Here is a 15844-nt window from a genome sequence, read left to right as displayed (position 1 = left end):
ATATACAAATATTTGTCTTTTTACGATGATTGTCGTCGTGAAGAAAATTTTAAATGCTTGAAATAAAATGTCGAATTTGAGGCAAGTTTTCTAAAAACAATATCAAAATATAGTTCTTATGGTAAATTTACATAAAGATTATATTTGCATGGTAATACTAGTTTGTAAGTATTCTAGTACTGCGTAGAGAAAATAGTGTTGACATTTTTAAAAACATATTCTCCCGGGAAATTATTATCTGTGTAAACTAAATATGTCAATGGGATCTACGGATTTTCGGATTTATTCCTATGTCAATACCACCTTTCTCGCTTTTGACGTATTCATCGGCAGATAAATTATGTTGTTATTTTCCCGTATTCAACTAAAGGATATTTAAAAACTGTGACCTTTTATGCGTCTATGTTGATAATGTCCTCGTATTGGTGAAACCTGAGCCTTCGTCTCTTCCAGGATTACGCTCAAGTGGATTGAAAGGTGTGGTTTTCCAAATAACAATAAAAAAGTTATCTGTCAAAATGAACAGAAGACGGACTAATAACTTTACCTACGTCAGTTCATGTGTGAAATACATGATATTTTTGCTCAACTTTATATTCTGGGTAAGTCGCTTCGTGTTTTCATTTCTAAAACTCTATTTCCTGTATGTGAATGGCTAAGCCATTGTTGTGTTATTGAACTTTTGATGTTAATGACTCATTATTTCCCGTAACAGTTGTTTGGCGGTTTGCTCATCGGGGTGGGCATGTACGCCTTCGTTGACAAATGGCAGGCTACAGGATTAGTAAAGGTAAGATTGGCTTTTGATATTTTAAACTTGAAACAATGAATTCATGTTCCAATTTTGGAAACAAAGAAATGAATCTTTTAATTTGTTTATTTTTCAATAATTGATCATTACAAACACATCTCAAATATAATTTATTTTATTGATTAAATACCAGATGAAAAATGCTACCCACTGAGTTCATAATTTGTGGTTAGTGTCGCAGACTCTTAAGTCAGAGTTTCTCGGTTCGAATCCACTCTACCACAATTTGATACCTATTTCTAATAATGAGCCGCTTAGGCTCACAGAAATAGTATGAAATAGAAATATTTTTGTAAATAATAAAAACACAAATATTTCTCTTAAAAAAAAATATATATAATGCTAATCATTATTTAGAAATAAGAGTCCTTAGAAAAACTATGACCTACATAATATGATTAATTTTATATTCTTTACTCCATTATTGCTTTCTGTTTCATTAAAATTTTTGCAAAGAGTAAAGTTAAATGAATGCATAAAATTAGCAGTGTTTAAGTCACAAGCTGTTACAAGTACTGGTAAGCTACGTATTTACGTGGCGACGGGCGGTAGGAAGGAGAATGACTCTCGGGTGGAGGTATGTGGGTCTCTTTCGGTGAACCGATTATATATGGGAACAGTTGTCATAATAAATAAAGTAAGTAAGCACTACGAGCATTAAAGAACTAGCTCAGTGCCGGTCTATGGCAACACTTTTGAATAAATTGAGAGTTTTATTTGTATCACCACACCTGTTCCACGCATTGGTCTCAACCTTCGCCGAATCTAGCGATATTTACAACATCGCTACCATCAGGACTTGCCCTTCCTGCGCCCTAGAAGATACCAACCCCCATACAGTTTTCTACAGCCTTGTGCGGCACATTGATATCTCGTACAATCATCCCTTCGGATACCAAAATCCTATATATCGACTTTCGGTTTTCTGGCGTGAAATACTGGATCCGTTAAATCTGACGTCATGATTTATAAAAGTATCAGATTCGTTTTGAACAGTATGTTAGTGATTCCTTCAGGGTTGTACAAAAAATTTTAAATTCAATTTTTTTTTCAATTTCAATAGGCTATCCATCGATATTTAGATTAAATGATCATTTATGACTTACAATTGGTTGAAATATTTATTTACATGATGCGTTTTGTTTTCCAGCTGGACACAGTATTTGATGTGGTGTTAAATGTATCGCTGGTGCTTGTTTTGAGCGGAGCTCTGGTGTTTATAGTCAGTTTTGCCGGGTGTGTAGGTGCCCTGAGAGAAAACACCTGTCTGCTGAAATTTGTAAGTTCTTAATTAATTTTTTTATTTTATTAAAATGCTTCTTTATGGCAACACCATCACTGCTTTCATAGTAGAATATTGAATAACATGTTTTAAAGGATGATGGTTACTATGAAACTTCTCTTGAAAATTATATACATATGTATACCAATGGTATTATATATGACCTCTGTATAATTATCTTATAGAAGAAATTGTCTTCTCTATTTGATAGAGATATTTCGTATTTTGTTTAAAGTTCATTATAGACAATTTTCATTCAGTTCTTAATTTTAAGCTTTTAATTTACAACATTTTGAGTGTGTCCAAATAACTCCTGTAATTGGAGATAATCCAGATTTTGTGAACAAGTATTTGGACACACTCAAAATGTTGTAAATAAATTATCTGGTCAAATTATAAGCTTAATAATAAAAATGAAAATGGTATTTTCTGGCGTTTCTCATGTGTGTGATTATAATCCAGGATTCGGATCTCACATACTAATATAAGAGTTTCTGCTTAATAAAAAGCTTCTTTACATCTCACCAATAGATGTCTCTAGTGAAGTTCTAGTGATTCATGAACAGTGTTTCTAAATTGGTTCATATATATAGAACTTCCAAGAATTTGACTGGTGTGGTTGTCAATAATGGGTAGAATTGGTGAATGTTACACGTGTGTAAAGTGATCACTTAAACCAGCCTATGACGGTCGTAAGCCCCGTAAATGCCCAGACTTCCATATTCTTCTTCATCTTTGATGAGATGTCAAAAAATAATAGCTTTTAATTTAATTGGTTTATCATGTTTTAGAATTATGATAATAAATATGCAATTTTTATTATTCTTTCTTTACATAACATCATGAAAAGTAAATTTTTCTTGCTCATAAAATTTACCATATTTAATTCGCACTGACTTATACAGGTAAAATGCTAAGGTATTAATATATTTTTTAAAAAGTGAGAAGTAATTTTTTTTAGGAGTTCAGTGAAATTTCATACCAGTATTAGAGAAAATAAATATTAGGAAAAACTTTGTAAATTTGAAATTGTATATCGTAAGTGTAACGTTAAAAAACATTAACTTGATAATATGCAATTTTGATTTGATGCAGTATTATAAAGTTTTCAACATTCTATAAACTGGAAAAATACAATAAGTAGCTTGAAATGTCATATTTTTGTGGTTTTAAAAGTAAATTCAACTTTATGTTTAAAAGCGGGTATTTTATTCAGGCTGAAAGCTTTAAATAACAGGGATTTCAGAGTTAACGTTTTTTGCCAGTATACCCACGATATGAAAGGGAAGATATATAAGAATTATCTCAAAATTCTAATTTCAATAAAAAGATATGTTTCATTAATTGATTCGGCAGTCACTTTGTGGTAAAATCTATCCACTTTTAATTAATGTTTTACTTAGTAAATACCACTATTTCTTAAAATCTACTGTGACACGTGTTTCGATGAAAATGATGCGGAATGCATCGAAACACGTGTCACAGTAGATTTTAAGAAATAGTGGTATTTACTAAGTAAAACATTAATTAAAAAAAGATTTGTTACTACAAACAGTTGGTTTTGCAAAATTTCAACTTTAATTTTAAACTTTTAAAATTACTGTTGAAATATCTAGTTCTATAAAGTGATTGAAATGATTTTTTTAAATGAGACTTGAATTTGCAGTATTCATTCTGTCTCCTGGTGCTGTTTCTGATTGAGATGTGTGTCGCCGTGTTTGGGTTTGTATCTCCGCGAGCAGCGCGGGGGCTGTTCAGGGAGTCTTTCACGGACAGGGTCGTGCATGCGTACAGGGAAGACCCCGACTTGCAGAACATCATCGACTATGCGCAAACAGATGTGAGTTTATGTTAACTATGTTATATTTTCGATTCCCAGGGGGGGTCAAATAAATATAAGTGTTTTTTTCACTCTAATATTTATTCAATATTATCCTGGACTGGTACCTGAAGCGGAGGGCTGATCACCTTTCCTTCGTGTGTTAACGATCAAGATAACACTGTGTTTATATAATGCAGTGCCCTATGCACCATTGGGGTGCGGATAAGGGTTTGAATTGAATGTTATATTTTAACAGATGCAGCTTTTAACTCGTATATAGTTCATTCCTTGTGGTATGCACTATATACAATTTAACCTTTCCGGGATTACAAATAATTGATGTCCGACTTTCTCTGTGGAGTGGTTTTTTATTCTTCTTCTTCTTCAAACCCTTATCCGCACCTCAATGGTGCATAGGGGACTGCTTCATATAAACGCAAAGTTATCTTGATCGCTTCAGATACCAGTCCAGGGTGATAGTGAATAAATATTAGAGTGAAAATTTCACTTATTTTTTATTACATGGAATATAATTTTTTTACAAAATGTATGTATTATTAAGATAGAAATTATGTAATAATTATTATAAATGAAACTCTCCATCTCTAAGTTTTATTTTATTACAAAATTACATACAAATATCCACAGATGTCATTGCTATACAAGTTACATCATACCAACTGACAGACGTACTTTGACGTTCATTAAGGTCGATACTCCATTGAGGAAAATTCGCACCAATGTTCATTTACGACCATACTCCTGGAAAGATTTAAAATAAATAAATAGATAAACTTAGCTATTTTTTACAAAAATGTTAGTAATATTAGTCGCTGAGATTTTTATATCTACCGGTTTAGAGACGTACCCGTCTCTTCGTCAGGACAGGACAATCACTACCACAGCATGCAAACAATACTACCCGTCACTACCATAGCACTATTTACACACTTAAAACTAGGTACATAAAATGTTTCACACATGTGATTTTTGGTCGACCCGAAGACCAACATGCACTAATGGTTGCAGGACAAACATGCGTTAAGAGCCGAGGTCAAACATGCACTAGGGATATGAGTTACAATACGACTGGTTTATATACTCATAGGTTGAAAGGAGTGGGCGGGGTTTGAATTGGATATTGACAAATCTTGCTTAACCGATGTTGAATCAAGAATGGACTATAAGTAAAATTTGTTTTAGTTGTTAATTTAAGGAATATTATTTCTAAGTGCCTTCCGAATATAAAAGTCTTAGATATTGTTTTATTCTTATTATTTAAAAGGATTTTCCCAATATTATTATTAATAAAAATGAAATGCCGGTCTAATATTTTTAGGTAAATATTTAGTTACTTTATTTGTTAAATTATTATAAACATTATTCTTCTCCATTTATTATTTTTATTATCATTAGTTATTGCGGGATATAAGAACTGTTTTAAGGTTTTTTGTTTATTTTTTTTATTTAAAAGAGAATCAATTAATTGTACATTATAACCATTATTTATTTTCATTAAATCTCGGTGAGTGGTTGTATACTATGATTGTCCTGACGAAGAGACGGGTACGTCTCGAAACCATTAGATATAAAAATCTCGGTGAGTGGTTATATACTAATATTACTAACATTTTTGTAAAAAAATAACTAAGTAAAAATGACTAACTACAAAGTAAATGCTTTAAATATTAATAATATTGAGAATAATATAAATAGATAAACTTCCTTTGTTTTTCTTGTTATCTGTCTATTTTTTATTTATTCGGGAATTATACAGCTTACATATAAAAAAAGATATAAAAAACAATAGTTGAATTAACAATAATAAACATTACATTACATCAACAAAAAATAATTACGTTAAAAAAAAAAGCCAATTAAACAATTCCACATTTATGTTTTAAGCCACTGAATCTGTTATTGGGCAAACTATTTATGTTGCCAGTTCCACTGCTGTGGCCTGTCGTCCGACGGGTACATGGACTGGTCCAAGAACGAGTACTTCAACTGCTCCTCCCCGTCAGTGGAGCGCTGCGGAGTCCCGTACTCGTGCTGCGTGAACGCCACTGACATCTCCTCGGGGCTGGTCAACATCATGTGCGGATACGGAGCTCAGAACCTAACGGTAAGTCACTTTACTAGCCAGTGACCTGTACTATATACTACTGCAACAACTTTTTTTTAACCGCTTCATGCTTTTGAACGAGTCACATTCGCGCACTTATTGCGTTCCAATTGAATTTGAATTACTTTTTTGAGGATGAATAAATGTACGATTTTGACGATGAAAGTACAAAATATTGTAGACGTCATTTTAAATGAAATATGCTTAAATTGTTATATTTTATTTGAAAAGTGGATACACTTTGATTAAAACATTTAAAAAACCTGATGTTTTTTTAAAACACTTTCTGTAAAAAAAAACCCTAGCATTAAGTGGTTAAAACCCGTACCCGATGGTGTATAGGTCACTATATTATATAAACACAGTGTTATCTTGATCGTTAATACATGAAGGATAGGTGATCTGCTCTCCGTTTTAATTACCAGTCCAGGATAATATAGAATAAATATTATAGTGTGTGAAAAAATCACTCGTATCCCCCCCGGGAATCGAACACGAGACCTCCAGTAGGGTAGCCGAGTGTGCTGACCATCACACTACGGATGTGAACAACAACTACAACTACTACTGACTCATATCCGCACCTAATGGTGCATAGGGCACCGCATCTAATCTATATATGCTTAGACAAGCATTGTCAGGGAAGACTCCCTGACAATGCTATTAAGACTTGTATGGGCTTTATTGTGGTGGTACTTCTCTTGCACGCACGCAAGTCGTATTCCAAACGAAGGTCGTATACCAAGCAAAATGTTTTGCTTCCAAACACGACGTATACCAAGTAGGACTTATTCCAAAGCAGATGTATACCGAGGTTCCACTGTAATTACAAGTACAAAAAATATATAATATTAATACAAAAAAATATCCCACTAAGGCCTGTGTGTGGGTATACATTTTATTTTGGGTTATAATAAAAGGGCACTGGCAAGAATAAAATAGATACATATTATCAGAAATAAAATTAGATTCAAAGTGCTAGTATAAACTACAAATATTTGATTTTAACAGAAAACAAAAATCAAAAAGATGAAAATTAAAAAAGTAAGCAAATATGTACTATATGAGTTATACGTTTAAAAGAAAAATGTACTTAGATCTCTTTTTTTTAATAAATAATCTAAGCAAAATATATATATATTTTTTTAATGTTTAATAATTCTAGGTGGCCGAAGCGAGCAAGAAAGTGTGGACGTCCGGTTGTATCGAGATAGTCCGCTCTTGGGCGGAGCGGAACCTCTACACCATCGCAGGAGTGGCTCTCGGAGTCGCCCTGTCGCAGCTGCTGGTGATCTACCTGGCCAAGACCCTCGAGGGGCAAATAGAGCTGCAGAAGTCGCGGTGGACGTGAGACTCGTTGCGGAAACGGATCGTCGTCAAATGGGGGAACTCCAACAGCGCTTCCCAAATGAAACTGCTGTAAAAGAAAAGTCATTTTTGCAGTAAAAATTCAATTTCAAACTAAATTTTATAGTGTGTTCCCTTTCGCTTCCGGTGTTTCCGTTTTATTTTCAAAATATTGGGAGCTTTTGATGACGAGTTTCGAGACTTTGGACTGTAATGCTCTTGGAGCGCTCTAAATTTCTTAGTGTCAAAATTTGTGTTTCAATCGGTGAAAAAACGAACAAAGTTCGCATTTTGGATTGTGACTGCCTAGATCTATGAGGTGATACCTTCTGCCAACCACTTCTTTGTGTATTTAGCGATAAGATATAGATATTTTTAGGCTTCGGTATACACATTAGGAAAATGCATTTAAAAATATTGCGTGGAAAGTGTTGTCTAAATGAATGTGAAATAAATTCACTAATTTTAAGAATTCTATATGTAAGTGTTTGTTTTCATAGGTACGTGTTATATAATTCCACAACACGATGGTTGTCGAGTTAATCATTTGAAATTTTTTATTAATATGTATCTACAAAATTATGATTATTGATTCTTCTACTGTCTCTGCCTTGATAGTGAGTTTGGCTGCATGCACGAGGTCTTGAGTTTAACTCTCGGGGGGCTTAAAATAAATATTACTGTCTTGTTCTCTCTGATCTTTATTTAATTACTTTCGACTAGTACCTGAGGTGCGTGGCTGATCACCTTTTCTTCATATAATTTACAATCGTGTTAACACTCCATCAATTGGATGCGGTGTCCTATCCACTATTGGTTGTGGATAAGAGTCAAAAGAAAGAATGTCTTCATCTGACTTTTATCTGGACCCGATGATGCAAAGAATACCAATTTGAATTGATACTGCATTTCCTTGATCATTAATCTCGTGTAAGTGAGGTGACTAGCTGTCCACTAGGTACCAGTCCAGGATAATATTCAATAAATATTAGGTTAAAAAAAATCAATTGTTTTTATTTTAATCCCTGGGAATCGAACCAGGGACTTCCAGTACAGCAACTAAGCAAGATAACGATGATTGAGAAAGAAAAACTTTTTTGTCTGTTATTTTTATATATTTTTTATTATTGTAAAGTTAATAGTGACTGCAAAAAAATAGAGTTTTGGAAGAGTTCTGAAGAGATGGGACCAAGATACTACCTGAATGTTCGAAAATTTCAAAATGTAGGATATATTTGTTTTAAAATTAGATTTGAAAAAAAGTAACGATCAATATTTTGTGTGCGTTCTAATCTTTGTACACAAATACTTAAAAAGTAAAGTTCAAGATTTAAATCATATATCAACAGAGATGGAGAGGTCATTGAGATGGAAATACGGTATCCTTGGCATTTACAGGGCCTATTATGACCCGTCATTTGCTGGTTCAAGTGGTCACTTTATACATTTGGCAAATGTTAATGTTCATAAACGCAATAATAATTCTCTTGGTTGAATTGATATGTACATTTATTTTTCGGTTCTTAAAAACAGTTTGACATAATGTGGGAATATTTTAAAAATGTAATACATTTGAAATTTATCCGCTGTTATTGTATCAACAACAAAAAAATTAGAATTTTGTTTTTTTTATTTTTATTTTGTATAAAGGATATCAATTAGTACAAATAAATTTTAAAGACTTTGGAAAATACACACAAAAATAATGTCCAACATTTGGAGTACTGGGTAATGGAAAAATTGTATAGAAAAAATTGATAAATAATTATTTATACTTGAAGCGTACAAAATTATCTGATATTTGGAATGAAAATAAAATTATTTATCTGAGAAAAAACCTTATTATGTATGTATAATTTACAACTAAGTTATGAAATTATTCAATTGTTTATTTAACATTTTTCCTGGCAACATTTTACACTGTCGTAACTTAACAATATTTTTTTTTAACCTTTCCCTTCCGGTGCTAAAATAAAATGCGCGTCCCGGTGTTGGGTAGTCACTACACAATCAAAAGTTAGCAATTTTTAATCGGAAAAATACGGACATTCATACCTTAAAATTATAATAATTTAGATTTATTTGCTCAAAACATAAAAAAACCATCTGGTAACGCTCACGGAACAAGCATAGGTCCATTCTTGTCGAAAGCTCAAGAGCTACTGCCGCGAACCCGCTAGCTAGCCAGAGAACATTGAGCTTTGAGCTCTTCACGCTTGCACAGTACAAGTATGCAAGAGTGAGATGCGAACATAGTGTCGCGGTTCCCGCACACTCTTCACGCGCTATTTATACGCAAATTTGTTTCCAATATTCACAAAATACCTTCGATGTACCCGATAAATTCTGATTAATATTAATATTATTTTTTAAATAATGCGCAAATATGTTATGGAGGAATACCTAAAATCTTAGCGTTGTATTTATTATATTTATAGAGATATTGATGGTTACAAGGTACACAACACCGGGAAGGATAGTTAAACGTGAATATGTATTTTTTAAATATTTGAATTTATTGAACCATCATTTCAAAATAGGTAAATGATGTTATTGAATGACACTTAAGTGTTTGTGATAATTCTATTTGACAATTCATTCTAATTAAGCTTTAGTTTTACCTTTGTAAAGAAGTAAGTATGTACGTATGTATGTCTTAGGATAATTTCTACCATTTCGTATTAAATTAAATTAACTTTGTTTTCTTGACTTCTGACTATCCCAGGGCATTGAAAAATTCAAATATACTTTTTTTATACTGTTGTTTTTGCATTTCTGTTGTATTCTTCTCACTATGCAATTTATTGGGCTATTGTCCCTACCATTCCGATAATTGGAAGTCAACAGTATCTCTCTATCTAGCGTAATTTGAACTATTACCTTAATGTGAAATGATATTGTAAAGTTTTTTTTTGTAACTTGATTATTTCTTTTATGTATGCATGAATATTTTATTATAATATATCTCCGTCATTTATACCCTTTTTGACGACTCACAAGTTGTCGTCCAGAGTGGACATATTCGCTGCGCAATGCTCAATACAAGCAACATTTAAGAGTTTTTTCCCGTTTTTTTAAATCGCATTTTTATATGGTGTACGGAGTGCGTGGAATTTTTTGGTATCCTAAGGGAAAGGTAATTAACTATAACCTAACTCAGAGTATTTCAATGTTTTAGAATTAGTACATATACCCTGAGGATGACAAGGTTCTTGTCGAAACCGGTTGGAAAAAGTGTACCAATAAAAAGTGGTTAAACAAAGTTGTTTTATTTTATAATGTTTATAAAATGTGCCACAAAGTATCTGCAAAAACCATTCAAGAAATTTTCACAATAATTCGAAACATCATTTTATTTGTTTCTGTGACTCGATTTTAGTAGTTTTCTAGGTGTGACTATCTCATATTTATACTTGCATTTGTTTTCTTTATAAACCGTGTCAAAATATATATAAAAGGAATAATCACAGTTATTTTAGTAATTAAACCCAAATTATTTTAAGTGTCATGTCACATGAAGTGTAATGCTTAAAAGTTTTTAAATACTTTTAATCCTTAAAGATAGTATATTCTGATATTAAATAAGAATAAAAAGTATTATATTTTAAATAAATTTCTCCCTTCTCTGATTATATTCTCATCTATTTAATTTTAAAACTAGCGTAACATATTATATGAAATAATTCTCAATGTATTTAAAAAAAATATTAATCATCCAGTATTTTGTTTTATTATAATTTTGTAAATATGACGCTAAATAATCTTAAAAATAATCTTAATACATTTTCTCTTTGTCTAAATCAGTGGTTCCCAACAATTCTTAGTCTGGTGTCCCCTTATAGACTGGCAACATAAATCTACTTTCCATCGCACGTATTTGTGCCAACTAGTTTGTGCAAGTAAGCATGTGAATCATATATTTGATGAATGTAACAATAATGCCTGTAATAAAAAAAGTTATTTGATCGCATTGCCGTGCTTCCGAAAATAACTGGACTTCCGAAAAAGATTTTTGCCTTTATGAGGCAAACCTGAACCTTTTTGGTTTGCGCGAACATGTTTGTACCATGTAGCCACAGGCATTCACATAGCTGCACTAACATCATAGTATTCCGTCTTTTTTAACAAACATAATGTGCAAACCAAATGTGCAATTAAGTTTTTGCATGTAGACAGACTATTAGAGGTAGCTACTATGAATTAGGGACCATATCGTCCCCTTTATTATACCACAATAATTTCTAAAAGGGCAAAATCACCATTTTAGGAATCACTGTTGTAAATAAAATAAAATAAAACACAGCCATAGGTATAACATCAGTGCAAAAGTATTAAAGTTCAATGATTGAAAAATTCTAGTGGTTTTTTCTTAAATTTAAAGACTAATAAATAATAATAATAATAAAAACCATGTAAAGGATATTTTTGTAGCGCCATTTTCGAAAAAAAAAACATGCAACTGACTCTTGATTTATTGAGATTGGATTAACGGCAAATATGATTATCACAGATATTTTGTATTTTGAAAATCACATTAAAGGATTTTTTTACAATGATAAAAAAACAAAAATATTCCATGTTCTTATGATGATAAGAAGTTCATGAACTTTTATTTTTATGTCCTTATGAAAAATGATCCATTTTGTCATTTTTATTATTATTTTACGTTTTAGTTTGCTTTTCAGCAGAATAAAGCAAAACGTTTTCAATATCCTTGTATTAACTGAGAAATATATTCACTATCCATCCCCGTAAATCAAGAGTCCGTCAAAATCACTTGATTAGTATATTCCAATATATAAATAAATAATGAAAATACACAAAATTACTTTTTTAACACTTATTTGTAAGAAATGCTATTGTAACTTTTGAAAAATTTTCTTTTATGTTTTAAAAAAATTACAATTTTAAATTTTATGTATGCTCAATATGTATTTTGTTTACAATGAAAAAAAGACTATTTCTTCCATATATTTTACATCATTTTAGGTTGAGCGATGTCTTTATCGTATATATTGCTCAGATTGTTTGATCTAAGGTACTATAACATAATTATGTAGACACTAACTTTGAAAACAGTATCATGGGTTTGATTCCCATTCGATTACAAAGGAAATTCACGGAAAAAATCAACTTCTTTGTACGTAATGCTGTTTTATTTGCATCTTTTTTCTTAATTTTTTTATTGCATTCAGGTAATGCTTGTCAATCGATCCCTTTTGAAATTATTTTATAAGTTAATGGTTCATTTTCTGCTTCAGTTACACTACTTTGTACTTCAAGATTTTACACATTACATTTAAACTAAACTTATTATATAAGTGCTTATATTTCTTAAATATGGTATTGTTTAAGACAGTAATAAGACAGGTGTAATTATTGTATCTCTTCCATTTTTTTTTAATAGACCATTTTATATAGTCAAACATCTGCTATTATCTGTGGTTTTATCCCCATTTGGTATCATAGATTATGTAACCTTGGAAGTTTAAAATTATTAGATATTAAATTATTTTGAAAAAATTAAGCTCAAAATTATTGGTGTTCATTTATAAATAATTTAGTCTTCTTCATAATGTAATATGTTTAGCAGTAGATCGTTTCTCAATCTTTTAAGTATGTCATCCCTCTAAAAATACAAATAAAAATATGATCCCTTAGTTCTATACATATTTCACAATGTAATCATTAATGTGACTAACATTTTTCCGGCTGAGTGCGACCCCTAGTATGTCTGCTCATGACCCCATTTGAGAAACGATGGAGTAATGTTTGTGTAGTACACCATAGCTGATAAGATCTATTTTATGAAAATAAAGCATTTTGTGGTAAATATTGTTTTTTACCATTTGCATAGAATATTTTGTACGATACAATCATGGTATTTTTGAATTACAGAACTTAACAGTAGAAAAAAATCATTATTTCCTACATCAGCATTATAATAATACTGCTGTATTAGGGTTTTATTGTTTGTTGGTATTTGTAGAATGCAGTAACACTACAGGTCTTTTGTAATAAATAATTGAGTAGAGAAGGTTACATAAAATAGTGAAGGGTCATTCCTTGCTATAAATATTAAAATGTCCACCATATACACATTCAATAAAATTTAACCATATCTTAATCTGAAAAAAACAATATCAGGGCATCAATTCCATACAGAAGTTAATGTTATAACTCTGCGATGTATATGTTTTTACTTTTATTTGGTAAAATAAATATTCTTTTCTTTTTGTTTGGTAATTTAAGCTTCATGACAACATAGCAACCGGTCTAAAATTGCCTAGGTCATTCATTAGAAATAAATGTCCAGATGTAAAATTAAAGTTATTGACACTATGTAACTAAAACGCTCACTTCCGTATGTAATTTATGTAATTTATATGTAATTTATGCCCTGAATTTACTGGAAAGTCGTTTAATATTTTACTTACAAAAAAATCTTTTCTCATTGTGTTATGATGATTTTTTACTGTGAACATTTATTTTATATTTGTGCTGGCAACATTATTTTTCTTTGTACCCCAAGATGTCAAGAAATCATTGATTGGATATTTTTTATTATAAATTACCACTTTTATATCCTCCTGTGAGTGTTAAAAGGTTCTATTCATATAGCATTTATGTACATTAAACTCGGAAATAATATGGCATTTTACATTTAAAAAAATTTAATCTGTTTTTAAAGTTTTAATTACTTTTAAATTTACTTTGTAGTTCCTTTTTACTATTTTATTAATCAAATTATTATTTTTAATCATAATAATTGTGGATATTAGTTTTTTCTCTCTTTGTGTTATTGATTATTATTATAGTTAGAATGTGTAATTTAATTTTAAAACCCTTTGTAAATAAAATACAAATCTCAATATTTTATTATGAAGTAAAAAAAATACCAATGTCAGTGTTACAATGTGTAGTAAATATACAAAAATATCTCTAAAATTCATTGTTTTATTTATAATTTATTTTTAAAACAACCTTTTAACTTACAAGGCTCCAGAACAGCTGTTACTGAGTTTTGAGAATTGGTGTATAATTACAAAAATATTTCTTATCAAACTTTATAGACAAAAATACCTTCTTTATTTTTCTTCAAGATATCTGTATTAACCAACCAGGAATATAAAACATCTATTCTGTATTCAAACGGAGTTTTGAAATGGGTAAGTTAGCAAAATGAATACTTCTTTTGTTCGTGTCATGTCAGGTCCCCTTGATGTCGACTATCACTTGAGAGTAATTGTCCTTGTCTTGAGTAGCTCTAAACAGCGCCTAGATGGTTCTGGTCTTTGTCCAATCTCGTATATTTCGGAGCCAGGAGATCTGACTTCTGCCCACACCTCGTCAACCCTTTATTTTAACTTTTATGATTAGGTGCAATAACTTATACTATCAATGGTGAATACTATTTTATTATTTTTAATATGAAACAAAAATTGGAATAACAAGTATTTGTAAACAGTACTTACTTATGTTACGGCGTAATATTTGTAGCAAGATGAACTATGACCCCAAGCGCCCGCTAGGGGCAGGGCGGGGTGTACGCGGGGAATGTTTACGTTATCCCTTATGAGATTGAGGCAGGGAAGACTGGATACACTTGTCATTATACTGTCATGGCGACCTGTTCAATAAACCGATTGCATCCTAATTACGAGTTATTATTACCTATACCCGAGCCACGTAATACTTATTACATTTGTTATCTCCCTGATGAGATAATTGATTTTTAGTTATGTATTTCCCTCATAAGCACTCAAATATGTAATTACTTTTCTTCAAGCATTAAAGAGAATTTCGAAAAGTAATTTAATTTAAAATATATTTAGTTATAATGAAACTCGTATTATTTACTATTCTAATTATATGAATATATTTATTTCCTTCATGCCCCTATGCTGACAGTTTATCTTGGGCAGCGTCTGACTAAGTACAATGATGCCTTGCCAAACGAACGCCTCTCTAAATGAGTGCTGAGCATAATAGACTTTCTGTTATTCATTACGCGACTCACATAACGAGCTTTGCTTTACACAATGAACTGTATCATATTTTGTCTAGCCGCTCCAAAGTCAACTATGATGGCCAAGGAAGTATGCATTGGAGCTAGAGGAGGAGGATGTGGAGGAGCTTTTTGAAGAACACTAAGAAGAGCTGATAACTGAAGAACTCCAATGACTTCTAGTCCAGCAACATGATGAAGCTCAAAGAGAAGCTTCATCTGACAACGTGGAGGAGCAATCAAATCAATCAACCTTGACTGCTGCCATTAAAGACATTCTGGTTTAAATGGGAGAGGTTCAGGACGAACACTCGCTATGTAAACTCAGCTAAAGTCAACAGGATCAACGATCTCTACAATAATTACCCTTGCCCGTTATTCCTGATAGATATTGAAGAAGAGGGAGAAACAGTAAGTAAAAAATCTCAGGTAAGTACTTATGTAAAAAG

General features: G+C 31.4%; 1 protein-coding gene across 1 annotated transcript; it reads left to right on the top strand.

Moving 5' to 3' along the window:
- The first annotated feature begins 310 nt into the window (after window positions 1–310).
- LOC148312730 (tetraspanin-33-like) lies at window positions 311–9716 on the top strand. Its single transcript, XM_088274392.1, has 6 exons — window positions 311–602; window positions 716–790; window positions 1962–2090; window positions 3760–3933; window positions 5861–6040; window positions 7206–9716. Exons 1-6 carry the CDS (start codon window positions 519–521, stop codon window positions 7389–7391), a joined length of 828 nt encoding a protein of 275 aa, XP_088130518.1. The 5' UTR covers window positions 311–518; the 3' UTR covers window positions 7392–9716.
- The last annotated feature ends 6128 nt before the right edge of the window (window positions 9717–15844 follow it).

The sequence above is a fragment of the Brachycentrus maculatus genome, unplaced genomic scaffold, assembly GCF_059751285.1.
Source record: "Brachycentrus maculatus isolate JH-2025_06_01 unplaced genomic scaffold, ASM5975128v1 h1tg000034l, whole genome shotgun sequence".
Taxonomy (NCBI): domain Eukaryota; kingdom Metazoa; phylum Arthropoda; class Insecta; order Trichoptera; family Brachycentridae; genus Brachycentrus; species Brachycentrus maculatus.
This window is presented reverse-complemented; position numbering and strand designations above follow the sequence as displayed.

What these genes read in the sequence shown, in the direction of transcription:
- LOC148312730 (XM_088274392.1), top strand. Translation starts at nt 519, where the DNA reads ATGAACAGAAGACGGACTAATAACTTTACCTACGTCAGTTCATGTGTG. An exon ending in TGCTCAACTTTATATTCTGG is followed by an intron (nt 603 to 715) that starts GTAAGTCGCTTC and finishes TTCCCGTAACAG; the next exon opens with TTGTTTGGCGGTTTGCTCAT. An exon ending in AGGCTACAGGATTAGTAAAG is followed by an intron (nt 791 to 1,961) that starts GTAAGATTGGCT and finishes TTTGTTTTCCAG; the next exon opens with CTGGACACAGTATTTGATGT.